The sequence below is a fragment of the Apiospora hydei genome (assembly GCF_038363865.1).
Source record: "Apiospora hydei strain CBS 114990 chromosome Unknown utg000002l_segment0_segment0, whole genome shotgun sequence".
In the NCBI taxonomy this organism is placed as follows: Eukaryota; Fungi; Ascomycota; class Sordariomycetes; order Amphisphaeriales; family Apiosporaceae; genus Apiospora; species Apiospora hydei.
The window spans coordinates 2,997,943-3,022,914 of NW_027117361.1; the positions used below are offsets into that span (position 1 = coordinate 2,997,943).

At 53.9% G+C, this 24,972-nt stretch overlaps 6 protein-coding genes across 6 annotated transcripts; 3 read left to right on the top strand and 3 right to left on the bottom strand.

Moving 5' to 3' along the window:
• Window positions 1-1,004: 1,004 nt before the first annotated feature.
• PG997_000960 (multicopper oxidase) lies at window positions 1,005-2,860 on the bottom strand (the record flags this gene model as incomplete). Its single annotated transcript, XM_066805275.1, has 5 exons — window positions 1,005-1,207; window positions 1,280-1,635; window positions 1,710-1,936; window positions 2,013-2,558; window positions 2,657-2,860. The coding sequence occupies 5 exons, from the start codon at window positions 2,858-2,860 to the stop codon at window positions 1,005-1,007; spliced, it is 1,536 nt and encodes a 511-aa protein (XP_066675048.1).
• Window positions 2,861-4,559: 1,699 nt separating this feature from the next.
• Window positions 4,560-5,852, top strand: PG997_000961 (iron permease FTR1 family protein; the record flags this gene model as incomplete). Its single annotated transcript, XM_066805276.1, has 4 exons — window positions 4,560-4,595; window positions 4,650-5,168; window positions 5,255-5,343; window positions 5,414-5,852. 4 exons carry the CDS (start codon window positions 4,560-4,562, stop codon window positions 5,850-5,852), a joined length of 1,083 nt encoding a protein of 360 aa, XP_066675049.1.
• A 721-nt stretch (window positions 5,853-6,573) lies between these two features.
• On the top strand, window positions 6,574-8,370 carry PG997_000962 (uncharacterized protein; the record flags this gene model as incomplete). Its single annotated transcript, XM_066805277.1, has 3 exons — window positions 6,574-7,415; window positions 7,439-7,557; window positions 7,661-8,370. The coding sequence occupies 3 exons, from the start codon at window positions 6,574-6,576 to the stop codon at window positions 8,368-8,370; spliced, it is 1,671 nt and encodes a 556-aa protein (XP_066675050.1).
• A 1,201-nt stretch (window positions 8,371-9,571) lies between these two features.
• PG997_000963 (only proline and serine are matching in the corresponding protein) lies at window positions 9,572-11,215 on the bottom strand (the record flags this gene model as incomplete). The annotated part of the gene is given in 4 exon segments (XM_066805278.1): window positions 9,572-10,612; window positions 10,633-10,760; window positions 10,823-11,035; window positions 11,053-11,215. The coding sequence occupies 4 exon segments, from the start codon at window positions 11,213-11,215 to the stop codon at window positions 9,572-9,574; spliced, it is 1,545 nt and encodes a 514-aa protein (XP_066675051.1).
• Window positions 11,216-15,374: 4,159 nt separating this feature from the next.
• On the top strand, window positions 15,375-16,712 carry PG997_000964 (uncharacterized protein; the record flags this gene model as incomplete). Its single annotated transcript, XM_066805279.1, has 2 exons — window positions 15,375-15,596; window positions 16,296-16,712. 2 exons carry the CDS (start codon window positions 15,375-15,377, stop codon window positions 16,710-16,712), a joined length of 639 nt encoding a protein of 212 aa, XP_066675052.1.
• Window positions 16,713-23,450: 6,738 nt separating this feature from the next.
• PG997_000965 (uncharacterized protein) lies at window positions 23,451-24,929 on the bottom strand (the record flags this gene model as incomplete). Its single annotated transcript, XM_066805280.1, has 1 exon — window positions 23,451-24,929. The coding sequence occupies one exon, from the start codon at window positions 24,927-24,929 to the stop codon at window positions 23,451-23,453; it is 1,479 nt and encodes a 492-aa protein (XP_066675053.1).
• Between the last annotated feature and the right edge of the window lie 43 nt (window positions 24,930-24,972).

The window sequence follows — 24,972 nt, forward strand, 5'->3', positions numbered from 1 at the left end:
AAAGCACCATTTTTCTCTACTTCCTGTTTGCTGGACCCAAAGGCGAAAAATTGTCAAGCCAAATCTCTCGGTCAGCGGTTTCTGGAGGAAAGATATGATAGGTATATGTCTCATGGCAGTGACACTCTGCTGCAAACACGTAACGAGAAGCGTCGGCATTTGATTCTGCGATCCTTGCGATGCGTTACGGCATTCGTTTAACGGACAGGCCTTGAATCCAAAACAATTACACTGATTTCGCCGTTTTTGCTCTCCTCTTGATGTGGATAATGTTTGTTGATGTGTCTTGCAAGTGGTTTTTCTTGGTGTGCATTTTAACACCTTTCCCTTCAAGTCGCGATCCCGTTATTGGGACCAAAGAATGTGCCTGGACAATCTAAGCAAGCCCCTGAAGGTAGGACTGTGAGCATCATACTGTGTGTGGATGGGCATGGAAAGAGCAACACCTGCAAACACTAGGATTCACCCGTCGCCCGTGCAGCATACGAAGCCCCCACGACTTGTGATTTTGGACATGGAAGTGAGAGACAATTCTTTGATATATGCCTATTCAATCACTTATGGAACAAAGATGGATGCTACCCAAAATCTAAACAAAACTCAAGGACGTCTTGCAGGCTGCGTCGAGTGATATGACATCATCATATACACCATCGTCACCTTCCCGCCGCTGACACCGAAGTCTTCACCGTCTGGACTGGGGCCCCGGTGGTTTTGTCACCAGCAGCTAGAACACCCTGCTGTCCATTATCGCTGTCGTTGCTGCTGTTGGCCTGGAGGGCCGGTCCGGCCGTGCCCGGGCCCGGCGCTAATCCGTACCAAGCGACGACGGCTACGCCGAGGATGCCGCAGACGCAACTGAAGACGAGGGCGACGATGCCGCGAGCAGTGAAGCTACGGTCGAGACCAGAAACATTAGCAGTGAGTTCAGCGATATTACGGGTTGGAAGTGAGAACAAAAAGGGGGAGAGTTAACTTACCCAGCTGGCAGTGGGTCCGGGGCCCTATTCCTGACCGTTAAGATCGAGCAGGTCGACTGTGTTACCGGCGGCGTTACCAGAGACCGGGATGTGGCCGGCAGCACAGACGTCTAGATGGTCCTGCGGCAGCTTGATGGTTTCCTGCAGCTGCTTCGGGGACTCGACAAAGGTCGCGATGAGGCCGGAGGCCACGTGCCACTCGAGATGGCAATGGAAAATCCAGACTCCTATTCATGGATCAGCAAGCCGGCCTTTGGAGAGGACGGGGTTGAATGCGGAGCTCAAACTCTGAGACTTACCAGGATTGTCGGCCTTGAAGCGGAGGACGACGTTTCCGTTAGGCTCCAAGGACACGGTGTCGCGGCGCATGGGGATCTTGGGGTAGTTGATCATGGTGGTGTTGGTGTCGTCGAACGTGCCTTCGTCCGCCGGGGAGCGGTAGATGGCCTGGAACTGATGGCCGTGCAGATGGAACGGGTGGCGTCCGGAGTCGAGGTTGTTGACGACGATCTGGACGATCTGGTCCTTCTGCAGGACATGGGTGTTGGTGAAATCGCCGTAGACGGTAGCGTCGTTGGCCAGGTCGCCCGCGGTCAGGGCCGTGTACAGAGTCGGCACCTTGGGCGCGGTGTAGGTGATGTTGTTGAAGAACGCACTGTACGGGTTAGATAAGTACGGGGCTGTCTCTTGGGTGATAGTCGCGCAGGATATACTGCTACTGCTACTTACTAGTTGGCACCATCGCCGAGGTTGTCCATGATGACATCGAACTGGATGACCTGGTCGGGTTCTCCCAGCAATGTCTGATTGTCGAATGGGATGAGATCCATGTCATCGAATGCGTCGAAGTCATCGCTCTCCAGCACTGCCGGTTCAGGAAGTGGCTTGGTGTCATCGTACACCAACCAGCCCGTCACGTTCCAGTTGAGATCATCCGGAATCGCGTCGAACAAAGTCTATGAGTTGTTGTGTTTTTAGTTCTGAGTGCCATACGATGCGCATCCATTAGGTATCGAGATGAGTACGACTTACGGTGTCCATGCTTCCAGCGAAGGCGTAGTTGGCCCCAGTTTCATTCTTGGTAGTCAACAAGAAGCTGTAGCGTTGCGCAGCTGTGAGGTAGATCCTCTCCGCTTCTGCGGGCTGGGTGTAGACGCCGTCAACCTCGACGATAGTCATGTTGTGGCCCTCGAACCAGACGTACTGCCCGGCGAAGGCGCCCACGTTGACCATTCGTACCAGGTACGTCTTGCCGGGCAGAACAGGCACCTTCAGGTTCTGCGTGTCATTGAACAGGGCATTGTCGGGGACGGGCTCGGCGCCCGTAGGGTTGCCCTTGGAGATGAAAGCCGGGAGCAGGTTATGGATCTGCTCGTGGTACCAGTCCGACACCGACAGGACCAGCTCCTCGTCGTACTGGCCCTCGAAGGGCGCCTTGGGATCGTGCACGATGAGAGGCCCTCTCAGACCGTCGGGGTACTGGCCGCGCGTGTGCGAGTGGTACCAGTAGGTGCCGGGCTGGTCGATGATGAAGTCATAGGTGAGCTTGTGGCCCGGCGGGATGTCGCATTGAGATACCTGCGGGGGCCGTCCATGTGTGTGGTGCCGTTTTGGAAGAGGCCATGGAAATGCAGAGACGTGGACTGGTTACCGAGCGAGTTGGTGACGTGGATGACGACCCGGTCGCCGACATTGCAGGTGATCTGGGGGATTGGCCACTGCCCGTTGATGCCTATCGTAGGCCGGTCGAAGGCACCGTCCGGGTTGGCTGTGACCCAGGCAACGTCGAAGTCGTAGGTCACTGTGGCAGCTTCTGCCAGGGTCGAGAATGCCGACAGCCATGCCGCCGAGGCGACGAGCAGGCTCTTCTTGAAGGCCATGTTTGGTGAAGGTGGTGATCTCGTCCGCAAGTACAGACAGTCTCACTCAGCAAGCGGAGGGAGGGATCAATGATGAGTTAAGAGTATTGAGGGTATGCCTGATACTTGCATGCATATCACTGTTGGTCGGACGGGGTTACCCACATGGATACCTACGCTTTAGTCCTTAGTCTTGGTGTCGAGGCCGCCCCCGCTGTCATGTCGTCCGAGTAGCACATAGACATTATCAATTTCATCGCTGGCACGTCCAAGAATAGACCCGAGGTCGGCTCAGGCCAGGCTGCCCCTTGGCCCAATATGGCAGGCCTCGTTTCGCCTTCCTTGGTTCTTCCGTTTCTCTCCCTCTCTCCCTCCCGGGTCGCACTAGAGAAGATGGCCAGGAAAAATTATCTTATCAATCAGTCAGATGGACAGGGATGGTGCACGAGGATTCACGCTAACGACTTTTACCGCTGTTTTTTATCTGATCCGAGCAAAAGAGGGGTGGCGGGCAGGCAAGGGGCCAGTTGCTGTGTGCATCGGACGCCTCTGACTGGTTTTTCTCGCTTCCCGCCAACCACCACCAAGACCCAGATGGGTTGATTCTGGTTCGATGACTGGGCACAATACCTGGTCTATTGTAGAGACCGTCTGTTGGTGGCTTGATTCGAACGGATCATACGCCTGCTTTTGGCGAAAGCGCACTTGCAGAGACTCGCTAGCTCGTAGCTGAACCTCTGAATCGGAACAGCTTCCACGGCCGATCGTCCCATCCGATATGTCCATCCATCCATCATCGATATTTTCCCCTGTAGTTGTTTTTGCGAATTCCACCAGGCACCCAGAATTACTTCGCTAGCAGACAATACACCATGCCGTAGCTCAGCTCGTTGACAGAAGAAACAACAACAGAAAATGAGTCTCCGGCGATACTTCCCGTCTGGTATTGACTGGCGGTGGACCCTGAATAATGCCTGATGGATCTGCAGCGCACTAGCGAGCTAAGCTCATGGGTCATTGATGGGTGAAAGGCTTGGAAAAGCTTGACACCGGTCTCGACTCTCGACGCTCGCCAAAGGGTTGGGGAACAGAGGGCCTCGGTTACAGCCAGGACCACTCAATTCGTGCATGGCGACTCCAGTTGTTCATCTTGACATTCTTCCGAATGTGTTTATTATAGTATGTCAGTCAGTCACTGTATCTCCCTGTTCTTGAAGATTCATCAACCAGTAACTTACCATGTGTTACATCGCCTAAAGACCAAAGTAGAGTTTTGTTTCTTGCATCAACTCTTTCCTGTTTTCATCGCCATTCCCCTCGGGCCCCCAACCCAAACTCAAAGCTGCCCAATACTGGGCCAGGATCAGGAAAATTCCAGCCCTCCCCCCGGCCCTCTTATAGTCGACGGCGCTTCTTCAAAAGGGCCTTCACCCGGCCGCAACCGGAGACTGGAACATTAGCCTACGCGACGGCTCGTTTCCAGACATTCGATCCAAGCCCTGGCTTCGTTTCCTGCCCCACTCTCTCGCGTTATCTGATCCCAGCTGGTTAATCAGATCGGCAGATAATCACTTCTCACCATCCCCCTTCCTTCATCATATATGTCATCTCTTTGCTCTCTTCGTAGCTCTAGCTCTATTTGCCCTGGCATCGTCTATCATCGCTCGTGTCAACCCCCTGGATTCTTGCACAGTCTCTCTATTGAGAGCAACCAGTCAAGATGCCGGATGTCTTTGCTGTTCCCGTCTTCGTAATCGTAAGTCTTTCTTCTTTCGAGATGGTCACTTGAGCGAGCTTCTACAAGCTGCAGGGCCAAGCTGAGCCTGAGAAACCCACTCTAAACTTCCGTCACCAGGTGTTCCGAGAGGCCATCGAAACAGTCATTATCGTCTCAGTGCTATTGGCCTTCCTGAAGCAAACCCTTGCTGGACCAGGACGAGATGACCGGGTCTACAAGAAGCTCATCAAGCAGGTTTGGATGGGAGTGGGATTGGGACTGCTCATCTGCTTCGTTGTCGCTGGCGGTCTGATCGGGACCTTCTATACCGTTGGCCACGATGCGTGGCAGTCGTCCGAGTACAACTATGAGGGCGCATTCGCTCTTGTGGCAGTTGCTATCATCACCCCACTAGGCGTCGGGCTCCTCCGAATTGGCAAGATGCAAGACAAATGGCGCGTCAAGCTGGCGAAATCCCTGGAGGCTCCCATTAGCACGAACGGCTCCAAGGCGGGCTGGCTCAAGCGCTTCGCTGAGAAATACGCCATGTTCTTCCTGCCCTTCATCACTGTCATCAGAGAAGGTGTGGAGGCCATCGTCTTCATTGCTGGTGTAAGTCTTACCTCTCAAGCTCGCGATTGCGACTGTGATTAAGATCTCGAATGTGTCGAACATCATGACTGATCCGTATATCTCAGGTCACTTTCTCTGCTCCTGCTACAGCTGTTCCTCTCCCGGTTGTCGTCGGCTTAGCTGCTGGCATACTCGTCGGTTATTTGCTGTACAAGTAAGTCTGACTCGTATCCGTCCCATTGACCCGTGCCGAATAAGCCATACTAATGTTGCTTGGCGTACAGAGGAGGAGTTACGGCAAAGCTGCAATACTTCTTGGTCGCTGCCACGTGTCTGTTATACCTCGTCGCTGCCGGACTTTTCTCCCGTGCCATCTGGTATCTTGAACAACAGAAGTGGAACAACATCATCGGAGGCGATGCCGCCGAACTGGGCGTTGGTGCCGGAAGTTACGACATCTCCAAGTCGGTCTGGCACGTGGACTGCTGCAGCCCCGAGTTCAACGGCGGCGGCGGCTGGGCTGTCTTTAACGCCATTCTTGGATGGACCAACTCGGCCACCTACGGCTCGGTTATATCGTACAACGTATACTGGATTTTCGTCATGGCGATGTTTGTTGCGCTCAGGTATAAGGAGACCAAGGGACATTGGCCATTGATGAAGGCGAAGAAGGGACACGCCGATTCCATCGATCAAGCTAGTGTTGAACCCAAGGTTTCGTAAGGGATGCCGATTTAGATTTACGATTTATGGATCTGCATATCAGAGCGGATATGTCAGTAGCATGTTGGGAGTAATGTAGAGTCATGAAGCTCATGAAAAAAGCATATAGCGTCGTTGGTTTTCTGATTTCGGGGATGTTTTGCCATAATTCACATCAATGCTTGAAATGATGAGTAAAGGCAAAACATAGGTACATCTTAGCATGGACTTCAAGCTTCTCATAGTGCATGTCATGAGTTTCAATATCTTCAACTTAGGGAAGTGGCGAGTCTGGACAGGAAGGCGTTACTTCTCTTACGACAGAAGCCCCACCAAACCCATCGACCAATTAATTAGTGGGTTTCCCTCTTCCGCCGACCGCCATGGACAGCGCGGGCAGGCTAAGACTAACGGGCCCCGAAATGCTTCCATCTTCTTTCCTCCAGCAACCGGACGATGGTATTATTCCGGATAGGTAGCCACTGACCGGGGAAAACGCATTTGCCTAAGATAAACCAGATCCGCTCTACCTATTATCACAGGCAAGCGCACAATTCTGGTGATTGCCAATCCCACTAGAGGACTGCGGAATCTTACGCGGATTGTGGGAAGACGTCATCCTGTCGCCTGTCGCCTGTCGACTCGTGGGGAGTTTCAAGCCGTAGACGACATCTTGCGCTGATGCCGCCCCGAAACCTCGCTGTTCTGAAGGGACTTCCACACACTGGAGACAGGCCAGAAGATGGACGGGCCTGTTGCATCTGCAGACGGGGATCCCTCCGCCGACCCATCACCACATGCAGCAGCAGCAGCAAAGCAGCAGCTGCTGCCTAAGGTGGTGGATATTGCGAAAGCCGGAGATCTCATCCTGGACATGACTTTCGAGAACTCCAAGGCCACCGTCAAGGCCGCGCGAAAGCACCAAGCCTCGTCAAAAACAAGCGCCGCCGGCGGTCATCAGTCGTCCGCCACCGGGGCAGGAGGCCCTGCTCCCAAGACCAAACTGCGTCTGGGCTTCCGTGTCGAGGCCGGCGTGCTGCGGAAGCAGTCCCAGTACTTCAACCGGCTCCTCAGTGATATGCGTTTTCAAGAGGCTAAAAGCATCACCGCGGCGCTGGAGGCTCTGACGCTCCGAAACGTCAAGCCTGCTGATGCCGACGTCGGCGACCTCCCCTGGATCCAGGTGATCGACGACGATGATGCCACGCATTACGCATATCGCGACAAGGTCTTTGCGGATCTGCTGAGGATCTTGCACGGCAAGGAGACTGCCGCTTCCGCTTCCGCCGCCACCTCTGTCCCCGCTCCCGCTACCGCTCCCGCTACTACTGCCTCTAAGACGGCAGCGCCGGCAGCGCCGCAGACACCCCTTGTAACGCTGGACTTTGTCACCGCCCTCGCGGTCCTCGCCGACCGCTTCGACTGCGCCGCGTCCGTGGCCAAGTCGCTCAAGTCTACAGGGGGTCTCAGGTTCAAGTGGCCGCTCACGCAGCGCAAGCAGCCACTCTCGGGCAACGGCGGCGGCGAGGAGGGCAAGATGAGCCGGCAGACGGAGAGCGTCCTGCGCCAGAAGATCTTGGTCTCGTATCTACTGGACCAGCCCCCAGGTTCCTAGCGGCGACTCGCGAGCTCATCATGAACGGCTCTTGCAAGTGGTCGGCCTTCCCGGACCCTAACGCGGACGCTGACGAGGAGGCATGGTGGTATTTGCAGGATGAACTCGAGCGTGAGTCTATTTACGTATACATTTCTCCTGGTCTTTTCAACCCCTTAACCCATGCCCATATATATACTTGTAGTTGATAGTTGGTTAACAACGGAGAAAACAGAGGAGCTACAATACCGCCGCGAATGCATCCTGAACACCCTCGCCTCCATCCCGCGCCACTTTCTGGCTCTGTACTCTTCGCGCACACGGCAGTGCAAGCTAGGCTACGATACGAGCGCCGCCTGCGACTCGTACCAGCTGGGCGAGATGTTCAAGTTCTTCGTCAACAAGAATTTGCTCTTCCTCGTCGACTTCTCCCCCGGCTCGCTAGATCGCATCGCCGACACGTCGCTGATGCCCGTCGAGGGCATCCTCGCCGCCTTGAAGCAGGTCCCCAGCTACCAAATCGACACGCACCACCGCAACTGCGGCCTGCGCACCCGCATCCTGCCCGTCCTCGAGTTCGTCACGGCCCTGCTGTCGGCCAACTCCATCCCCGTCGCCCGCGCGGCCTGGAAACAGAGCCAGCAAGTCACGGCCTGGTTCTCGCAGGCGAAGTCCGCGGCGGCTGCGGAGGAGAAAAGAATCAAGTTTGATTCATCTGGTGACGGTGATGACGGCGGGGACGGCTCATCACCACCGGGTACGTTCCGTTTCACCCGCACCGTAGCCAGCGACCCCCGGCTCCGGTTCGAGCACGCACTGGGCGCGGACCAGTTTGCCCGCGACGTCTTCACGGCTCCGGCTTGGAACTGGACGGCGGATCAGGATGCGCCGCCCATTACCTCGGGGTTCGGGAGGACGCCGAATCTTAGGATGATGTACAGGTAGTAGTGAAAATGAAGAGGTGTGGTTATTATTGCTTTGTGTCGTCGGAAGTAACCCAAGCATAGACACATATATAAATATATATAACTTGTGGAGTATCGGTTTTGTTCTGTACAGGATCTCGAATTCAATATCTCGGTCAAACCAGCATCACGAACAGATATGGATACGTTTGGTGACAAAGCATCTTCTCTTCTTTCTGGACGTAATTGTTCCCAGCTCTCCGACATATCTCTATTACACACAGTTGTGGACACCCGGTGCTCTACTTTGCAATTATCGCTATTGGCGCCCAAGTAATGCTGTGAGCCATGGGACGAACAGTTGTACACCTACCAACCAAAGGGAACCTGTAGACACTATTAACTTAAGACACATTTCACTCGAATTTCAAGGGACATCGTTATGAGATTAATTTGACTTTGTTTGAATTCTTCTCTTCGACAAATGCCTAAGCAGGTCGTGAGGTATTATCTATCTTTGCAATCTCCTCGACGCCTCCTGAGGTGGGTTTCGCTCAGCAGGCCGGAGGCTGTAGTCAATGACCTTGACGCAACAGCGTGTTGTCCTCCACCGTTCGTTTCGTTTCGTCCCCTATTCCTTCCTGCAACATACATTCCTTTCTCTCTCTCTCGCCCCGACAGTGGGCTATTGTACAACAAAGTAGCTATTGCACATGTGGGTTTTTTGTTCTTCCAAAAGAAGTGTCCAAGACGCCTCGCAATAGGTGGTATCCCATCCAGCTCCGTAAATGCCTATTTCCCAGTAAAAGAACTTTTGATAGGCGTAAACAGTGCTAAACGCTTTCCGAAAACATGTGTATGAGGGGGTTCCCAGGTCTAAGTCGTATCCTGCCCCCGATATGGCCGCCGATTCCGGCTTCATTTCTAAGTACCCGTCCAACATCTGAGCAATCGCTAAGAAATGCAGCGTATCCGTGGTCGTATGTGCAGAGAGGCTCTCGAAGCGCTCATACGGATTAAACTCTAAACATTGAATCAATAAACAATAGTCAACTGGCCCCAAAGAGTGGGCGCAGAAGTGTGAGGGTCGCAACCCCGGCATAAGGAGCGTGGGGAGTGACGCAGTTGGGTATCTTGCGCATCAAAAATCAGGATTAAAATCAAAATATATCATCATCGTAATGAACGTGAATGACGAAAGTCGTCGTAGTTCGTGGTCGTAATCGGTACAGACTGCTCCATCACTTTCGGAGAACCCGGCCGGCCAGGTTCCGCCAAAAGCTCTGAGCCCGTCTGTCCGTAAGTTCGGCGTTGGGGATCATGACCTCGTCACGAGCCATGGGCCCAACGATGTCTTCGTCGCCTCGGTCCGGGAATTTGCCCTCGGCGTCCATGCGTGGCAGCGTCGTGAGGACAGCCCTGTCGTAGTTGGACAAAGCAGATGCAGCGCCGGTGGAGAGGACTGCGTCCGCGAGCTCATCAAGCTCCAGCCGCCAGGCGGCATCGATTTCGGCCCACTTCTCTTCGGTCATGGCGTAGGTCTTCGAAGTAGTGCCGTAGTGCTCACCCGTGCGTGCCAAGTGTTTGGTGTAGTTGACACGAGCCGCGTCCCAATCGTCCTTCAATTGGCGCAAAGCATCGAGAGTAAGCTCAGAAGGCTTGTATGGCTGAGGCTCGATAGTGAAGTTGGCATGTCCGAGGCGGCCTGACCAAGCATCGGGCGCCGGGATATGCGGTAGCTCTGCGGTCAATACAATCCTGTGGAAAGACGAGTATGATGCCTTGGCGCTAAGCGAAGGAGACAGGTCAAGATCTGATTCTGGTTCCATAAGGGGCGAAGAGACGATGGTAGGCGACTCGAGCGGCGAGGGTGCAGCCGTTGAAGAAGTGGAGGCGTCATTCATATAAGGTGGCAGCAGCGGTGTTGTTGCAAGAGCACGTTGTCGCTCAATCTCGGGGCCGACGCTGCTTCGCTTCTCGGCATCGGTTGAGTGCGAGAGGGAGACGCTGTCGCTGCTCTCATAGAAAGAGAGAGCAGGTGTCGAGGTCGGGGGCAGACCAAGCTCTTGAGTGCGATCACGTGGGAACCGGCTTGTAGTTGAAAGTGACGAAGATCGACTAGTGCTGGACGCCGTTCTGGAGAAAGCAGGGCGCAGATCGAAGCCAAAGTCGGATACAGGCGATTGCGTAGCGCTTGCCTTTCTCTTCGACTTCCAACGCGTCAGAGGGGGAATCGTGACCCGATGCGCTGGCTCAAGCCAGAGAATGGAGATTCGGGACGACTTTGACGCTTCTTGGAGACCTTGAGAGTAGAGTTGAAGTCGCTGTCGCTGAGGAATCCAATATCATACTCGAAGTTTCCAGAGGAAGCGTATATATCGGTGGCACTTTGGACCAAGTCTGCATCTTGGTGGATACATGGCTCGTCACCTGCGCGACGAAGGGTTAGTAACCAGATTAGAAGACGGCGGCCAATAAACAGCAAGACTTACAGAGGCAGTTGTACAGGTCGAAGTGATCCGATGCACAATCGTCCGAGTTGTAGAGAGAGTCGCTATCGGAGAACTGGGGCTCCAGCGGCTCTTCCTGGACGTCGGGAAGGACCCAGTTGCCGGCACCAGCTTTTTGCGACAGCTGCGTAGGAGACGAGGGGCCTTCAGAAGTGGCCGGGGTGGAGAGGTCGAAGGAGGAGCTGGAGCTGGAGCCTCTCTCACATGGCCACGCGAAAATGGCGGGGTCACGGGCGTGGGAAAATCGGGCGAAGAGACATCTGCGATGGAGGCGGCGTAGATGTAGTCGCCGTCGAGATCGAACGGCGGCGCATCGTCCAGCTTTTGGCGCTCAACGAGGAGTGGAAGCTGCAGTGGCCGCAACTTGGACGCCATTTCTCGCAGGTGTGGCGTGGGATGGTGGTGCAACACAGCCAGGTGCGACGGTCGACGCTGGGTGTCTGCTGCTGGATATAAAGCAGAGGCGAAGAACGAGCGCCGGGGTGGTCGTTTCGATGTCCTTGTAACAAGGAATGCGTCGACGTTTTGTTTTTATTTGCGCGGGCCGGGGTTGGTGGGGTGGGAAGGTTGGGTGATAATACGTCAGTTTGGGGGTGAGAGTGAGTGATCTTCCCTGCCTCTCTCGGTTCCTTCTTGCTAACCTCGCTTGGAAAGAGAGAAGGAAAAAAAAGGCTTGGTAGTGGGTTGTTGTTGGTTTCGGTAGTGTAAGCAAGCAAGCGATGGTAACGATTGCGGTATGCACTTTGTAATTGTTCTTCCCCAGGCTGCACGAGGTCACGTCGGCATCCTTATAATGAATGATAGATAGCCGCTTGCTGCTTCTTCAAGAGAGAGAGAAAGAGAGCGCTGCCTGTCTCTGGCTGGTCTGATTTTCAATCGGTTGCTTGGCGCCTGCCGCTTCCCTCTGGGCCAATGCACGCCCGTTTGATCAAGTAACCGGTCACCGCCAGTACATACGTGGACAGCAATATTCCTGCCCTATCGTCACGCAGTCGGTTGCACCCGTCCAGTCCACGTGTACCGAAGCCTGAAGGTTAGGTCGCTCTCACTAACAGGAAAGCCGTATGTAGGTATGTGAAGCCGGCAGCAATGCTGTGGGGTAGTTCGTAGCTTCGTTGGGCGCGCGCGCTTCCAAGAGATCCAGAGGAAAAGAGAGGTCTGGAAAAATGGTGTGTTGTTTCCTCCGCAGGAGATCGCTCTGGGCCAATCAATTCGGGTCGAGGTGGTCCAATCCAGACGGGAGGTGGTTGAAGAAGCTCCAAGTGCGGTCACGTTGTAAACGGCCAGTGGTCCAGGGCAGGGTGGCAGGGTACTACTGGGCTGTACTGCTACAGTGCATGAGAGGATGGGAGGGCAACGAAACCGAGGCCAATAGCGAATGTGAACGCGGTCTTGCAGTGGTATATGTATTCCAGGATACTGCAGGATGTTGCTGAACGATCAAGGGCAAAAAGATTGTGGTTGACAGCGAATATGAATGTTGGGTAGTACATGCGAGAGGAGGACAAGAAGGGGAAGGGGAGAAAAGGGTTGCTTCTCGCTCGTCTATCTATGGGATGGGGTGGGGAGCATACGGTGGGCTGCTGCTTCTGCCATGCTATGCTCAGTCAGTATATACACACACAATACGGGCACGCTGGACTGGACTGGACTTGGACTGGGCGGACTGACTGGCACTGACTGGCCTGGACGGGACCCAAAGAGGTAAGTACCTTGGGCTATGTACATCCATGGCATGGCGGGCAGGCGGGCAGGGACTGGACTGGGGTATTGTCCGCATAGGTCTGTCAGTGGTGCGTGCGGGTGTGGACGTCCTGTCCTCTCGTTTCCAAGCTTCCACTTTGAGCATGGCAGGCCATCCATCCCATCAAATCTATCTCGGCCATCCATGCATCATCCATACTGTACGGACGGTATGTAGGTACTTATGTATTGCTGCATGCAAATACTAATAAAAAAACACAGCGGCACGGAGAGAGAGGAAACGAAAACGAAACGAACCACCTCCCTCGCCATCTATTCCGTCAATTTTTACTGCCCAATCGCACTACTGGGACTAGGACCTACCTTACTGTACAGTGCCGTGGGTGAGGCCACTAGGCTTCTTAATTAAGAAACGCGACCCGGGGGATACGTCCACCCGACTCACGTTACCATAGTCAGTAGGTCGAATGGGCACCAACTCTGCCTAGTAAGTGGTAGTCTGCTTTTTGGTCGCTTGGGAACGTGTCGGCATGGATGGAGCAGCGAAAGGGTGCTACTGAGGGACAACCCATGTACCCAGTAGCTGGCCAGGTACTAAAGTCTACCGGACCGCTCACAGGGTCGTTCCCCGTCAGGAATGGGTGGGCAAAGAGGTGGGATGGCAGTTCCAATGCTGCACCAAGTAGCGATGGCAGCACGGGTGGCCTGTGTGGCTGGCGGGTGGGCTCCCTGACTCGCCCGGGGGTCTGTTCGTGACTCTCTCCTCTCCCTGCTCTGCCACTCTATCCCCCCTAAAAGAGCTCAAAGCTCACGGACAGAAACTCGGTGGGAGTGAGTTTAAAAAAAAAATTCTAAAATAGAGAGAGTCGCCTTCTGTCGTCCAATCCAATACCTCCCACGTTCTAGTAAGGTGTGTGCCTATGACATATGGCCTGCACATCCTCTGCCACTATAACCTTTACCGTCAGCGATGGCGTCGATGGCTCTATCCGAGCTTCTGTCTTACACACTTCCTCAGCAGCAGACATCGATGATGTGCATGTAGGTAGCCCAACAGCATTTTGGTGAAATTGCCCAAAAACTCAATTGCGGCATTCTTCACAATCCCCTACCCAACCATGGACCGTGGGGACCATACGCTAGTGTCTTCTTGAATTATTCCAGAGGATCATTCCCATGAATCCAATAATTCAACCCGACCGCCGGGACGCTTCCGCCGACAAGGGAAGAAATGAGGTTGCAAGCCTTTTGGTGCATCAAAGTGCTCAATGTAGGGGTAGATGATGCGATTATGCGAGCATGGCCTGCATGGGGAGCCTGTTGCTTCGCGGTAGAGCGATATGTAGAGAATAACCTGGGGGTGGGCGCCCAGTGAACAAGGCTTTTCGCAAGCATCTTCCATTTGCTTCTCCCAGATAGCCTTGCATCAACCCGCTGTTGTCCGACCTCCTCTGCTCCCCTCTGCTCCCCTCTGCTCCTCTCTGCTCCTCTCTCGAGCATCTATTTCAAGGGTAGCTCACCGGCTGACCTTCACCTACACTCTCCTATCCTCTGGTCGGTCAAGAGATACGGTCTCCATCCAGAAATTCTTCCACGCTGTGCCACGGCACTGGCCAGAGGGTGCCATTGCTGTTGCTGCGCTTTGCTTGTTTCTGGCCTAGCATGGCATAGGGTCACCTCGCTTTGCTGGCTGAGATCCTTTCACCTTTCTTTTGTCTCTTCCATGTCATCCATCGTCTGCAGGGGTTCGAGCCCCATCCTTTCTCGCTCTTCCAAGCAGATGGAGCAAACGAGCCAGTCGGGATGCAACTCCGTCAGTCCCGCCAGCCGTTTGTCTTGCTTACACATGAACCCGAGCTGGTATTGGCCCCACCGTATTACCACAGAAGACAGAGCCCAGCATGAATGTCTTTGCACTGTCATCAGATGCCAGCCTGCTGATGGCTGATGGCCCTGGTTGCTCATGGATGGCACTGATGAGAACACTCCAGTTCGAGCACTCGGGGCTTGTTACACCATTATAGTGCCAGCCGTAGAGGTCCACGATGGAAGATACTCTACCGATTGTAACATGGTGAAACATATGTATCTACGTTGGGATCTAATCCAGGTGGCTGGCAGCGCAGAAACAACAAACAACCATAACGAGAGACATTGATCTCAAAGTTGTGAGAAATCACGTGCCTCACACAATTACTCTCTCAACTGCCAGATGCAGACTAACTACCGCTGACGCCCTCCTCTCCTCCACGAACTGGATGCATGCATGCGCAGACGGTAGTGCACCTCAACACTTGGAGTAGGCAATCCTTTCGCAATTGCCGCATGACATAGGGGTTGAAATCGACATTGGGAGAAAAAAAAGACTCTTCTCTCCGATGGCATAAAGGCCGACGAGGGACCCAGAGCCTTACGTACCTCAGCAGCAGAGTCTTCTCAGTAGAACCCACGCACACACGAGCGTGCGCTGGCAAGTTCCACTATCCCAATGCCCGGCGCAGGTTACCTATTCGAGATAAACGCCGGTATCCGATGGGGTGGTTTTCTGGGACTAGTTGGTCTGGACTCTTGACTCTATGGGATCCCTGTGTTTTCTTCACCGGCGTTCATGGAGGAAGCCTTTCGATAACAATATTGATAGCTCAGTTTATCGGTTTCCGAGGAGACGCACTACGGCAGAGGGCTAGGTACATGTAGGTAGCTAGAGGTTTGCAGCTATCAAACCTATCAGTTCTTCAATCAATGCCAATAAGCAGAGATGCGGGCTTGTATGCGGGTGGGCAAATCCATCAGGGTTCTGAGCTGGGCGCAATTAAGCAAGGTGCAGAAAATGCCCTCGGAAAATGAATACGATGCTATTATTATGGCAAGCCACAAATTGCGGATAGCCACATTGTGGGCCGGACGGAATGCCAAGGCCAGTGGCAGCGCCACTGATGACATCGGCGTTCGCAGCAACTTTCAGGTTCAGCAGGTCAATCGACGAGGGTTGCATCTCGACTTCCTCGTTGTTTCAAACAAGAGTTGGAGAAACCCTGCAGGCGATCCCAACGTCTGACGCAGAACAAGTTTTCCCTGCCGTTGTTATTTGCTTTTTCTTCTTCTTTTGATCGTCTGCTATGGAGACCGTTGTATTCTGTCTGGGCGCAAAAACTTAAAATCTTGAAGCATGCTGGTCTGGTGTTGCAATCGAGACGCGATCAGACGGGCGCGGTGGGATGATTCACATTACCAGTAGTCTCCTTCGGTGATGCGATGATGTGACTTGCGCAGTTGTTTTGGAATTGAGTTTGCGGCCAATTAACATCCTTCGGACGCCACGTGCATGCTGCTAACAATCCCATCATGGCCTGTCCTGCCCTGCCTATCCTGCTCAACCCCAACGCGACGGTCACATATCATCTACAGCCGAGGTTATCGGCACAGGCATTTCAGCTCATTTATCAACTATCTAACTTCCACCTTGGCTCCTGCCTTGGTTTCAGGCGAGAGGCGGAGCGCATCGATTGACTTTTCATCATATTACCCAAGGGTCTGAAAACTCCAAACCCAAGAGACCCCGACCCGAGGAGGGTGCGAGTGCGGTCGTCCCATGTCCTGTCATTTGTTGTTCATTGTGGTCGATGAGTTATCATTCTGGTTCTACGGCGGGCAGTCCCGCAGAAACTGTCGATACCCTCCCGCGGGCAACTAATCTGAAGCTGCGCCGTTTCGCAAATCTCATGCACCCGGGCTGACGACTGGCCCTGAGGAAGCCAGAGGCCGTAGTGCATTCGCAAGCTTCTTTTATGTCGTTGTCCTCATCCGTGCCGGCCACCAGTGGATCTCATGGATCCTATTGGTCGGTGCTCATGGCAACGCTTCACGCTGCCAAGCGATGGCAGTTTTGCATCATGAATCGGCTGGATGGCAGGCGCACATGCACGAATGCTGCCCGGCTCGACGAGAAGAACTGCGTGTTGATTATATCGGCATGGCTTGTCGAACAGACAGGCTACCCAGCGCTAAGGTTCGAAGCAGCGGCCTGCCAATGGTGGATGGTCATGGCCGCGCCCTCGATGCTGACCACATGAGGCAGTCGGAAACCACCAGCGGCCTTCCAATCAACGGTGCCACGCCATCCGTCACCCACCGGGTGGCTGCTGATCAGTTCGGCTCTGTTGCATAGCTGGAGTCTGGGGTAGATGAAGGCGGGCAGACTACTTGTCGATTCGACTGTGCTTCGTCGCACGAACCAGAGACATGCTGCTGTTCGCCTAGGGCACCATCTTGGACCGGCAGGTCGATTCGACTCTCCATTCATCACGAACCTCTGCCCACTGCTCAACCACGAAGAAAGCGACCGAAAATAGCGCCACGGTATAGTGCATGGTGAGGATCACGAGTGCCATCCATGCTCGATTGGCCGGTTCGATGGTATGGTGAGGCTTACAGTGCGGGACGGGAATGCTCGGTACGGTATCTCTATCTACCGTCCGAGCTTGTAGGTCCAGTCGGTCTAGATAACTCATGTGACAAGTCACTCAATGGCTAGCCTGACTAATGGCTTATGAGTTGTTGCTGCAGATTCCAATCACCACACTGCACTCACTCGTCCCATCATCACATCATGCCTGTGCGCCTTTCCCCTGATCAGTGAGGGACCATTCGCATAGAGGATGGCCTGTCACCTGCATACCTTGTATGCGCATAAATCATTCCAATGCGTTTACTGAATGCGCGGGACGATATTATTAGGATGTACCCGAGAAAACGGGCGCACCCATCAGAATTGCTTTTCTGGTTCAGCCCGCGCGACTGGGAAGGGGGAAGGGGGTTTGACGGATATCCATGTTTGTTACGATGTACTTCCTGTTCCCATTGTACGGGCATTTGAGGTATGCAAATGTAGCTGGGAAGCTTATTCGTCCGGGACCTGTCTTTGGTACCTGCATTAGCCGGAAGCTTCGAGCAATTTTTCCTTCAGCTATCCCTTCCGGACTGACGCAACCGGACAAATGCTACAGCTCCTTACATACAACCAGTAGGGCCAACTTCCGGGACCATTGGATCAGCGATGCGATGCGATGGACAGTTACAGGCGTAGACTGATGGAAAAATTACGTACAGTGTTTCCAAAGCATCTTCTATCGTCGATGCGTCTGACTAAGGACCTATTGAGACTAGATGGACCCAGTCTTCTTGTCGGCATTTCCATGTCCCTTGCTGCTTGCTGCGGCCAGGCTGCTGCTACTAGAGAGAAAAGCTCCGACCCGACCGAGTGAACTGAACTTTGCTCTGCTAGCAGCAATTCCACACCCTCTATTCCACATTCCTCTCCCAGCTGTGACGGACGATCCGGCTCCACTCGGCTGCAAGCCCGGTTGGCCTGGTTGGCCGGCTCAGTCTGCCAGGCTTCCCTTCTCCATCCATGCCACTGTCGCAATACGATGGAGGAACTAAGGAGCAGACGCGACAGGGAATAGCGAAGAAATTTTCGCTTTCTAGACCAAAGCGGGATTGGGCTATGCGGTCATCGTCCATTCTCTGGCCCAAGCTGCGCTCGCTGGTAGGCAGGTGACACAAATCGCCGAAGCACAAGATTAAAAGAAAGCTATGATGGCATGACGTCCCTTCCGGGTGCCCTTGGTGCTTTGGTGCCCAGGCTATTCGTCGAACCGAGAGCACCGAGTCCCATCAAACCTATTCAGCCATTACACATTGGGCCGAGGGCTCCAAAAACGCTTGCGCGTCCCGGCCCTCCAGGTAGACTGGCGATGGAGCTTGAAGCACAGCGGCTGAGCAACTGGCTCCCGCCTGCGCCGCATTGCTGCCGTGCCTCTCTCTTCCCACTCACTTGTGGGGAGACGGAACACGAGCGGCCGCGGTCGCTGAACCGCCGGGCATGGCACCTGGTAAGGCTCGATGCTCAAGGCTCATATGACCTAGCTACCGACAAACCAAAACACATCCCACGGCAGTATGAAAAGATATGCACTCTCCGGTTAGTCTAGCTCTCACCTCATTTTCGAGTCTGCCGGCTCGCCATGAGCTGTACATTCCGTCCACCAATCAGCCGTATATATGTACTCGAATATATACGCGCCATGCCGCCACTAGGTAGTAAGCCGGAAGCATGACGAGCTGCAAGCCCATTGATTGGAATCTTCTTGTTGGACGGTTGTGCTGTCATGTTCGCTCATTGAAGCTATCATGGCACGCATAGGCACACAGCGTTCGGTGCCAGTTTGATCTGACCAATTGACCAATTGACCAATTGACCAATTGACCAATTGACCAAGGACTAGGTGGTAAACTTACCTTACTAGTTGTTCTCTTGACGAACCGTTCGCTGCTACCGCCATCTCTCCATGGGAGGACGCTGAGCGGCAGGAGGCTGCGAAAAGGTTCCTTTCACCGGCCCCGACTCGATACAAAGGTGACAAAAGCCAGCGGTGGCACAGAACGTGCGGGACAGCCAAAGGGCTAGGCCTGCAGAGCGGCCTTGTGACGCCGATCAGCGAAAGCTTACTTGCTTGGCTCGGGGAAGGCGCATCGCAATGCATTTGGTCGAGTCAAACAAATGACCGAAATCGATGACGGAATCCAGGGCTCACGGCGAGCTGTTCCAATTGATAGCCCGTGGTATTTGCTTTCTATTGCCGGCAATCTGCCCGCCCCCCTTGGCACCCGACAAGCAGCCTAATCATATTCGCTACCGGCAGCCGAAGATGCCTTCCGCCAGGATGCTACTGCGGTTGTGTCATATGTCTACATTTCCCCGGGACTCTTCTCATTGGGCGATAGCGTACTGCAACCCGCCTTTGATTCTGCCGTGATACTCGACGGTGCAACCAATGCCTCGGTACAGAGCCCAGCGCGAGATGAGGACGGCAGTGCAGGCAAGCAATTGACTTTTGACTATGGCCTAGCCGGCCTCGAGGTCAAAAGTCAATCGGTTATCGATATCAGATCAGGGATCGTGCCACGCGGGGAGCCGGGTCTTTGTGTAGCTCCTTCGCAGAGTTTGACCTGACCTGAACTCTGTTCAGTGACTCTAACCCAACCTTCCTTTCCCACGTGTGTTGATGGCCGCAATAGTCGATAACCTGGCTGGTAAGTGCGAGGCAGGAACACACGACACATCACAAAGCCATCTGGACTACACCACCGTCGCCACACCACACTGGCTCCTCCCGTGCTCCCGACCCTCCATCATGGCCAGGGGGCGTTGAGAAATGACAGAATCTCTCCAATAACCGCGCAGCGCCACCCTCCGCTGTGGCCCTTCACACCATCACAATGGCATTCTCATCAACTTATCGTCAGCGCTCATTCAGGAACGTTCCCTGCTGTCCTGCAGTCAGCAAACCCGCTTCTGTTGGAGGACCGAGAAGAGAAAATTTCTTACCTTGGAGCTGGGTATTTCTCTTTCCTCTACCCATTGCAGAGGGCGACGCTAATGCAAGGTACTGAGCAGAGTTTTGCTCCTGGGATGGTGTGGCACAGCCCTACTGGATCCTTCTGTCTTTGCGATTGCATTCTGATTGGCAGAGCCAAGACCTCCCCGTCGGGGATTCACCAGCTCACCCTCGTTCGTTCTGAGTCTGATTCTGGCCCTCGCCCTCTTTCTGGCGACTTGTACGCCAAGGCGGGACTACGTGGATGAGTGTGCCCGGTTCCTGCTGCTTATGCATATCGACTCCACGATTTTGTTGAGTCGCCTTCTCGCGGGGTAATGTTGCCAAAATCTGCGCGCGCAGGACGATATTGGCAATACCCTGCGCGCGCAACAACTATTGATTATTGCGAGGTTATTCCCCCCGAAGAGCTCCGGTCACTGTTACGTGCATTCAGCTTGGTCTCCCTTGCACTCGTAACCAGCGCGCCTTCCCCGCCGATCGGTGTGACGAAGCCGGCATGGGCTGCTTTGCATACCACCTATGTAAGTAGATAGGCAGCAAGCACATGCTGCCGTTCAGGAACGGTGCGTGGGTGGTTGATTCGTATCGATGCGCCGCTCGACAAACAGCTCCGATTCGGTCTCAGGTAGGACATATGGCAAAACCGACCGTGGGCTCCTCCGGTGCTCGGCTAGAAGGTTGACCGTGGTTTCTGAAGGTTCTAGCCATCATCTAGAGCGAGGAAGTATTGATCCGATTTCTGGGCGACGACAACCGTTTCGTCCTAACGTGGATTGACTCGCGGGAACCGTTAGTAGCGCCCGGCTGGTTCCCACTTAGCGACGTCGGGGGCCCCAGTTCTTTTTCCTTGTTTCGCTCGGAGTATTTGCTCACTCGATCGCTGTATGGTTCGATACGCGCTTGCTCTTAGTTTTTTGGATATATGAGTCGAGCTGGCAGCTTCCGAGCTATCACGGCGTGCTGGGTGGTCGTCGCCAGACCAGCCCGTTGGTTCTCGATTGACCAACTGCTTAGTTCGTTTAAGGGTCCTGGGGGCGCCTCGGATGCCCTTCCTCCTATAGGTTAAGCAAGAGGAACCACACCCCGGCCAGGGCTTTGCCAAGTGACAACCGATAAGTGAATGATGCAGCGCTGGTGCCAGCGAATTCGACGGATCGTCTGACGGGGAACTGACTGACAACGTTCACTATTCAAACCCCAGACGACGAGACGTGTGCGTTCGTTCGGATGACACACAGCTAATGCGCGATGCGTAGTCAGTCAGTTCCCCTGCTCCAGGGCGGCGTTCCTGGATCACATGCATGCCACCGGCCGGGTATAGCACGCGCAGAACGGTGGTGCGCAAGCTATGGGGACAGGGGAGCCAGGGAGGAGTTGCCCTAAGGTGGAGACGCCTATACCTATAGACCCGTGTGACAATGATGTTCGTCCACATTACTTGTATGTAGGTATGTATGTACTTTGCCGCGCAGCAGCAGACGTGATCAAGAAGGCCCCAACAAGACGTACATAACCCACTCCTCTCTGCCAAGTAACGTAATGCACGATGCAAATATTTTATTTTCCTGGAAAAGAAGCCCACATTGTCCTGCATTGTCACTCCGATGTCTTCTCTAGCGTCGTGGCGTTGCTGTCTGTATGCCAGGGGTCCCCCTTCCTTGCCAGTAAACGATTAGACAAGCATATGTAATGGTAACGGCTACTAGGGCGAGCGGGCTGGCGGGCTTTGCTCTGTGTCTCCTCTCTATGCGCGACTAATCGACGTCGCCTACCCTTTCAGATCTTCAAGAAAGTGCTCCGGCATCGTCGGCGACCCGTTTTCTGTGCCTCTCCTCTCTCTCCTCGCATGCAGCCCTGTCGGGGCGTGACCGATGGTCGAGAGAAAGTGAAAAAATGCCGCGGCCTGCCTACCTAACCCACCCTTGGCGCTGGAAACTGCCTCCTCCCAGGACGATGTGCCGGAAGATCCCTCGGTAGTGGTTTTTGGTAGTAGTCAGTAGCAGCAACAGTAGTAGTACTGTATCGCACACCCGCCAAGGGAAGTGCTTGCTGCTAAGGGGAGGGGGTTCATGCGGATCAATCGATCGCTAAGGGGGAAAAGAAACGTCTGTGTCAAACTGGATCCCGCTATGGATAATTAGTAAGTAGTAGGTGCATATGATACACATATGTAATGTACGTAGATGGAGAGCAGCAGCACCCTTCGCCCAGGTCTAGATCGATCTTGGAGGAAGGGGAGCTTGCTGATCACCTGCACGCACACGAGTTGAGTCCGGAGGCGAGGAAGGAGGATATAGATGCATCTTGTTGGTCCGGTGGTGATGCTGTTGAGTCAGGACTTGCACATGTGATGGTGTTTTCAGTCTCGACTTTTGTTTTGGTTTGTTGGGTGTGTGCTGCTGCGCAAGGAGGCGTGTGCGCTTTCTCTGGGGGGTTGGACGTGCCGAGTGAGTGGTTCGTTCCCCTACGGACAGCTGGGTATCGTGCCCTCCTTCCTGTTACAGTTCAGGTGTCCTTGGGTAAGTAGACAGACCATACTGTGGTTCCGATCCAGGGTAGGGACGGTGACGTAGACGCATTGGTGATGACGCTATCTCGACTGTGGCGAGTTTGGGAATACTTCCTCCACTCTTCAGGTGAGCCAAACTCTGGGCCTGCGAGAAAAAGGCGCGTCAAAGGATCGGGCCGGAGAAAGAGACCCCGGCCTGTCTTGGAGATCACCGACATCGTCATCCCGGGCGAGCGCCGCCGCCGCCTATGATGCCGCGCGTGGGGTCTCGGCACGGAGAGATCGTTTGTGGGCGCTATCCGGCGATGACGGCCTGTGGTGTTTTGGCTTCGCGGCGGCCAAGATCCAGTCCCCTCGCCCTGGTCGAGCGCAGATGTAGGGGTATTCGGAGAGCATGGAGGAGAACAGGTCCAGCCGGCTTAAACCTGTTAGTCGAGGGGGAGTCCTTAGGGGCACCCGTCAAGGACCTCGATGCCACTGGCATCCACGTCCGTGTTCGCAATTTACTGCAGCTACGTCCGCCCCCCCAGCCAGCAAGATATTTCTTGCATCACAGGGCTGGGCCTAGCACAGTAAGAAGGCTAGTGTGGCAAATCTTGGGATAGAATCTACTTAGGTAGTCATCAGTCATTCAGGAGATGATTAGTGCTTGTGTTGTGGCATGTTAAGTGGAATTTATATATATGTGTATACATATGTGTATACACATTGGCCTCGAACTCCGTACTTTACAGATACACACCAGTCCAGCCCATAAACCATAACCGACCGCAAGACCCAAACACCAAAAGATAGAAAAGTGACAAAACATGGAGGCCACATCGAGCCCCTCGTGGCAACAATCTACCATGCGGCAACATCATGATACACCTTTTCGGGAACCATGCGCCCCGTGACTTCATCGCGACGAGACACGTGCTAAGCGACCATCTTGTTCGTCTTGGCGTCGAAGCAGCCGCTTGTGGCCTTGCTGGAGCAGAGCGGCCACAGCTCTTTAACGAATCTCTAGCCTAACCATCTTAACATCCCCCTTAATATCATCTAACGTTCTAATACTCTGTTCATCCCAGCCGTAAATAAATACCCGACCGCATCTCTCGTACCATTCATCGCGACCTTGTGTCCGTTTCTTAAGTAACGTGAGATCTTCTACTCCATCCACTAGCGCTATCACCATCCCCTCGCAGACTTCAGCGTCGCCCGAGAGACCAAAGCAACCTTTCTCGGTGTACACTAGAGACCGGTAGAAGCGGTGTCGCCTTTCCATGTCTTTGCATACGGCAAGATCGAAGGTCTTGGACTCCTGGGATCGAGTGTTCCAAGTTGCAATACGACTGTGAAGAGACGACGGAGGATGTTTCGAGACATTGTTATCAGGGATGCTGTTATCCTTTGAGAGCTTCCACGCCAAAAAGGCTTCAAAATCCACCTCTTCCTGTGGGGATTCGTCGTAAGGTTCGAGCAAAGCAGCAAGCAGAGCTTCCCCGTTTGTTTCCTTGCGGTATCGTCCTATCGTTCCATCGGTAATATTACTAGCGTAGGGGTACAAATCGTATAGCCCACGGTGCAACATAGACATTGCTTGAATGGCAGGCTTCACAATGTCAAAGGTTTCCTTCTCTTTCGTGATTGCAGTGGCGAATATAATCTTATCGATGATGCATCCATCAACGTAAAGAGTTGTAAACGATGCCGTCATTTGGCGTGTTCTCATAGCAGACCGCATGAGGTCACCAAAGTCGATATTCACCTTCCAAGGCTCTGGGGAAGCCTTAAGAGATTGTGTAATGTCCACGGCCCAAGACGGAAGACCTTGGAGACGTGTGGTGATGGTGAAGTCAGAAAGCATCCAAAGACCTAAACCTTGGTGGGCTTGAATACATAGTATGTTAGCCTTGACTATGACTGCTTGTACAGTATTCGTATAGTCGGCCGTGATGTAATCCTGTTCCACGAGTCCCAAGGTGGCGAATACTCTGTCTCGTGGGTTGCTGCAACGAAACTCTGACATGGCCACGATGGCTAATAGGAATTTCAATCTACCGTTTTCCCTAAAGTCATCATCATTGTCGAAGATTGTGTTGATAGATAAGACCCAGTCGTGTGTCCAGGCATGGTAGCCGCGCAGCGCTGCCTTGAACAGGTCCCATGGGCTGGAGAGGCTACCGCACATCACCCGTCCTCTCGAACCCGCGAGGATAATTTCTTGGAAGATCCAGGCTCGTCGGAAATAGGTTCTTCTGGCTAACTTCGCCCAGCCATAAGCAACCCGCTCCTTTTCCAGTATAGCGTCGACTGCTTCTAGTATTGGGTCTGTGCTAGAAGAGCTGCGTGTAGAACTCTCGCTGCTGTAACCGGCCTGCTGAGAAGCGTGGGACAAGGTTGGAATGCTATTAAAAGCAACTTCAGAATCTTCTTCTTCCTCGCCTAGCCACATCAACACCACCTCGGCAGTGCGGTAAATCTTGTTCATCATTGCCACCTGGCTGCTGCATTCCCTCTTGTCCTCCTGGTTG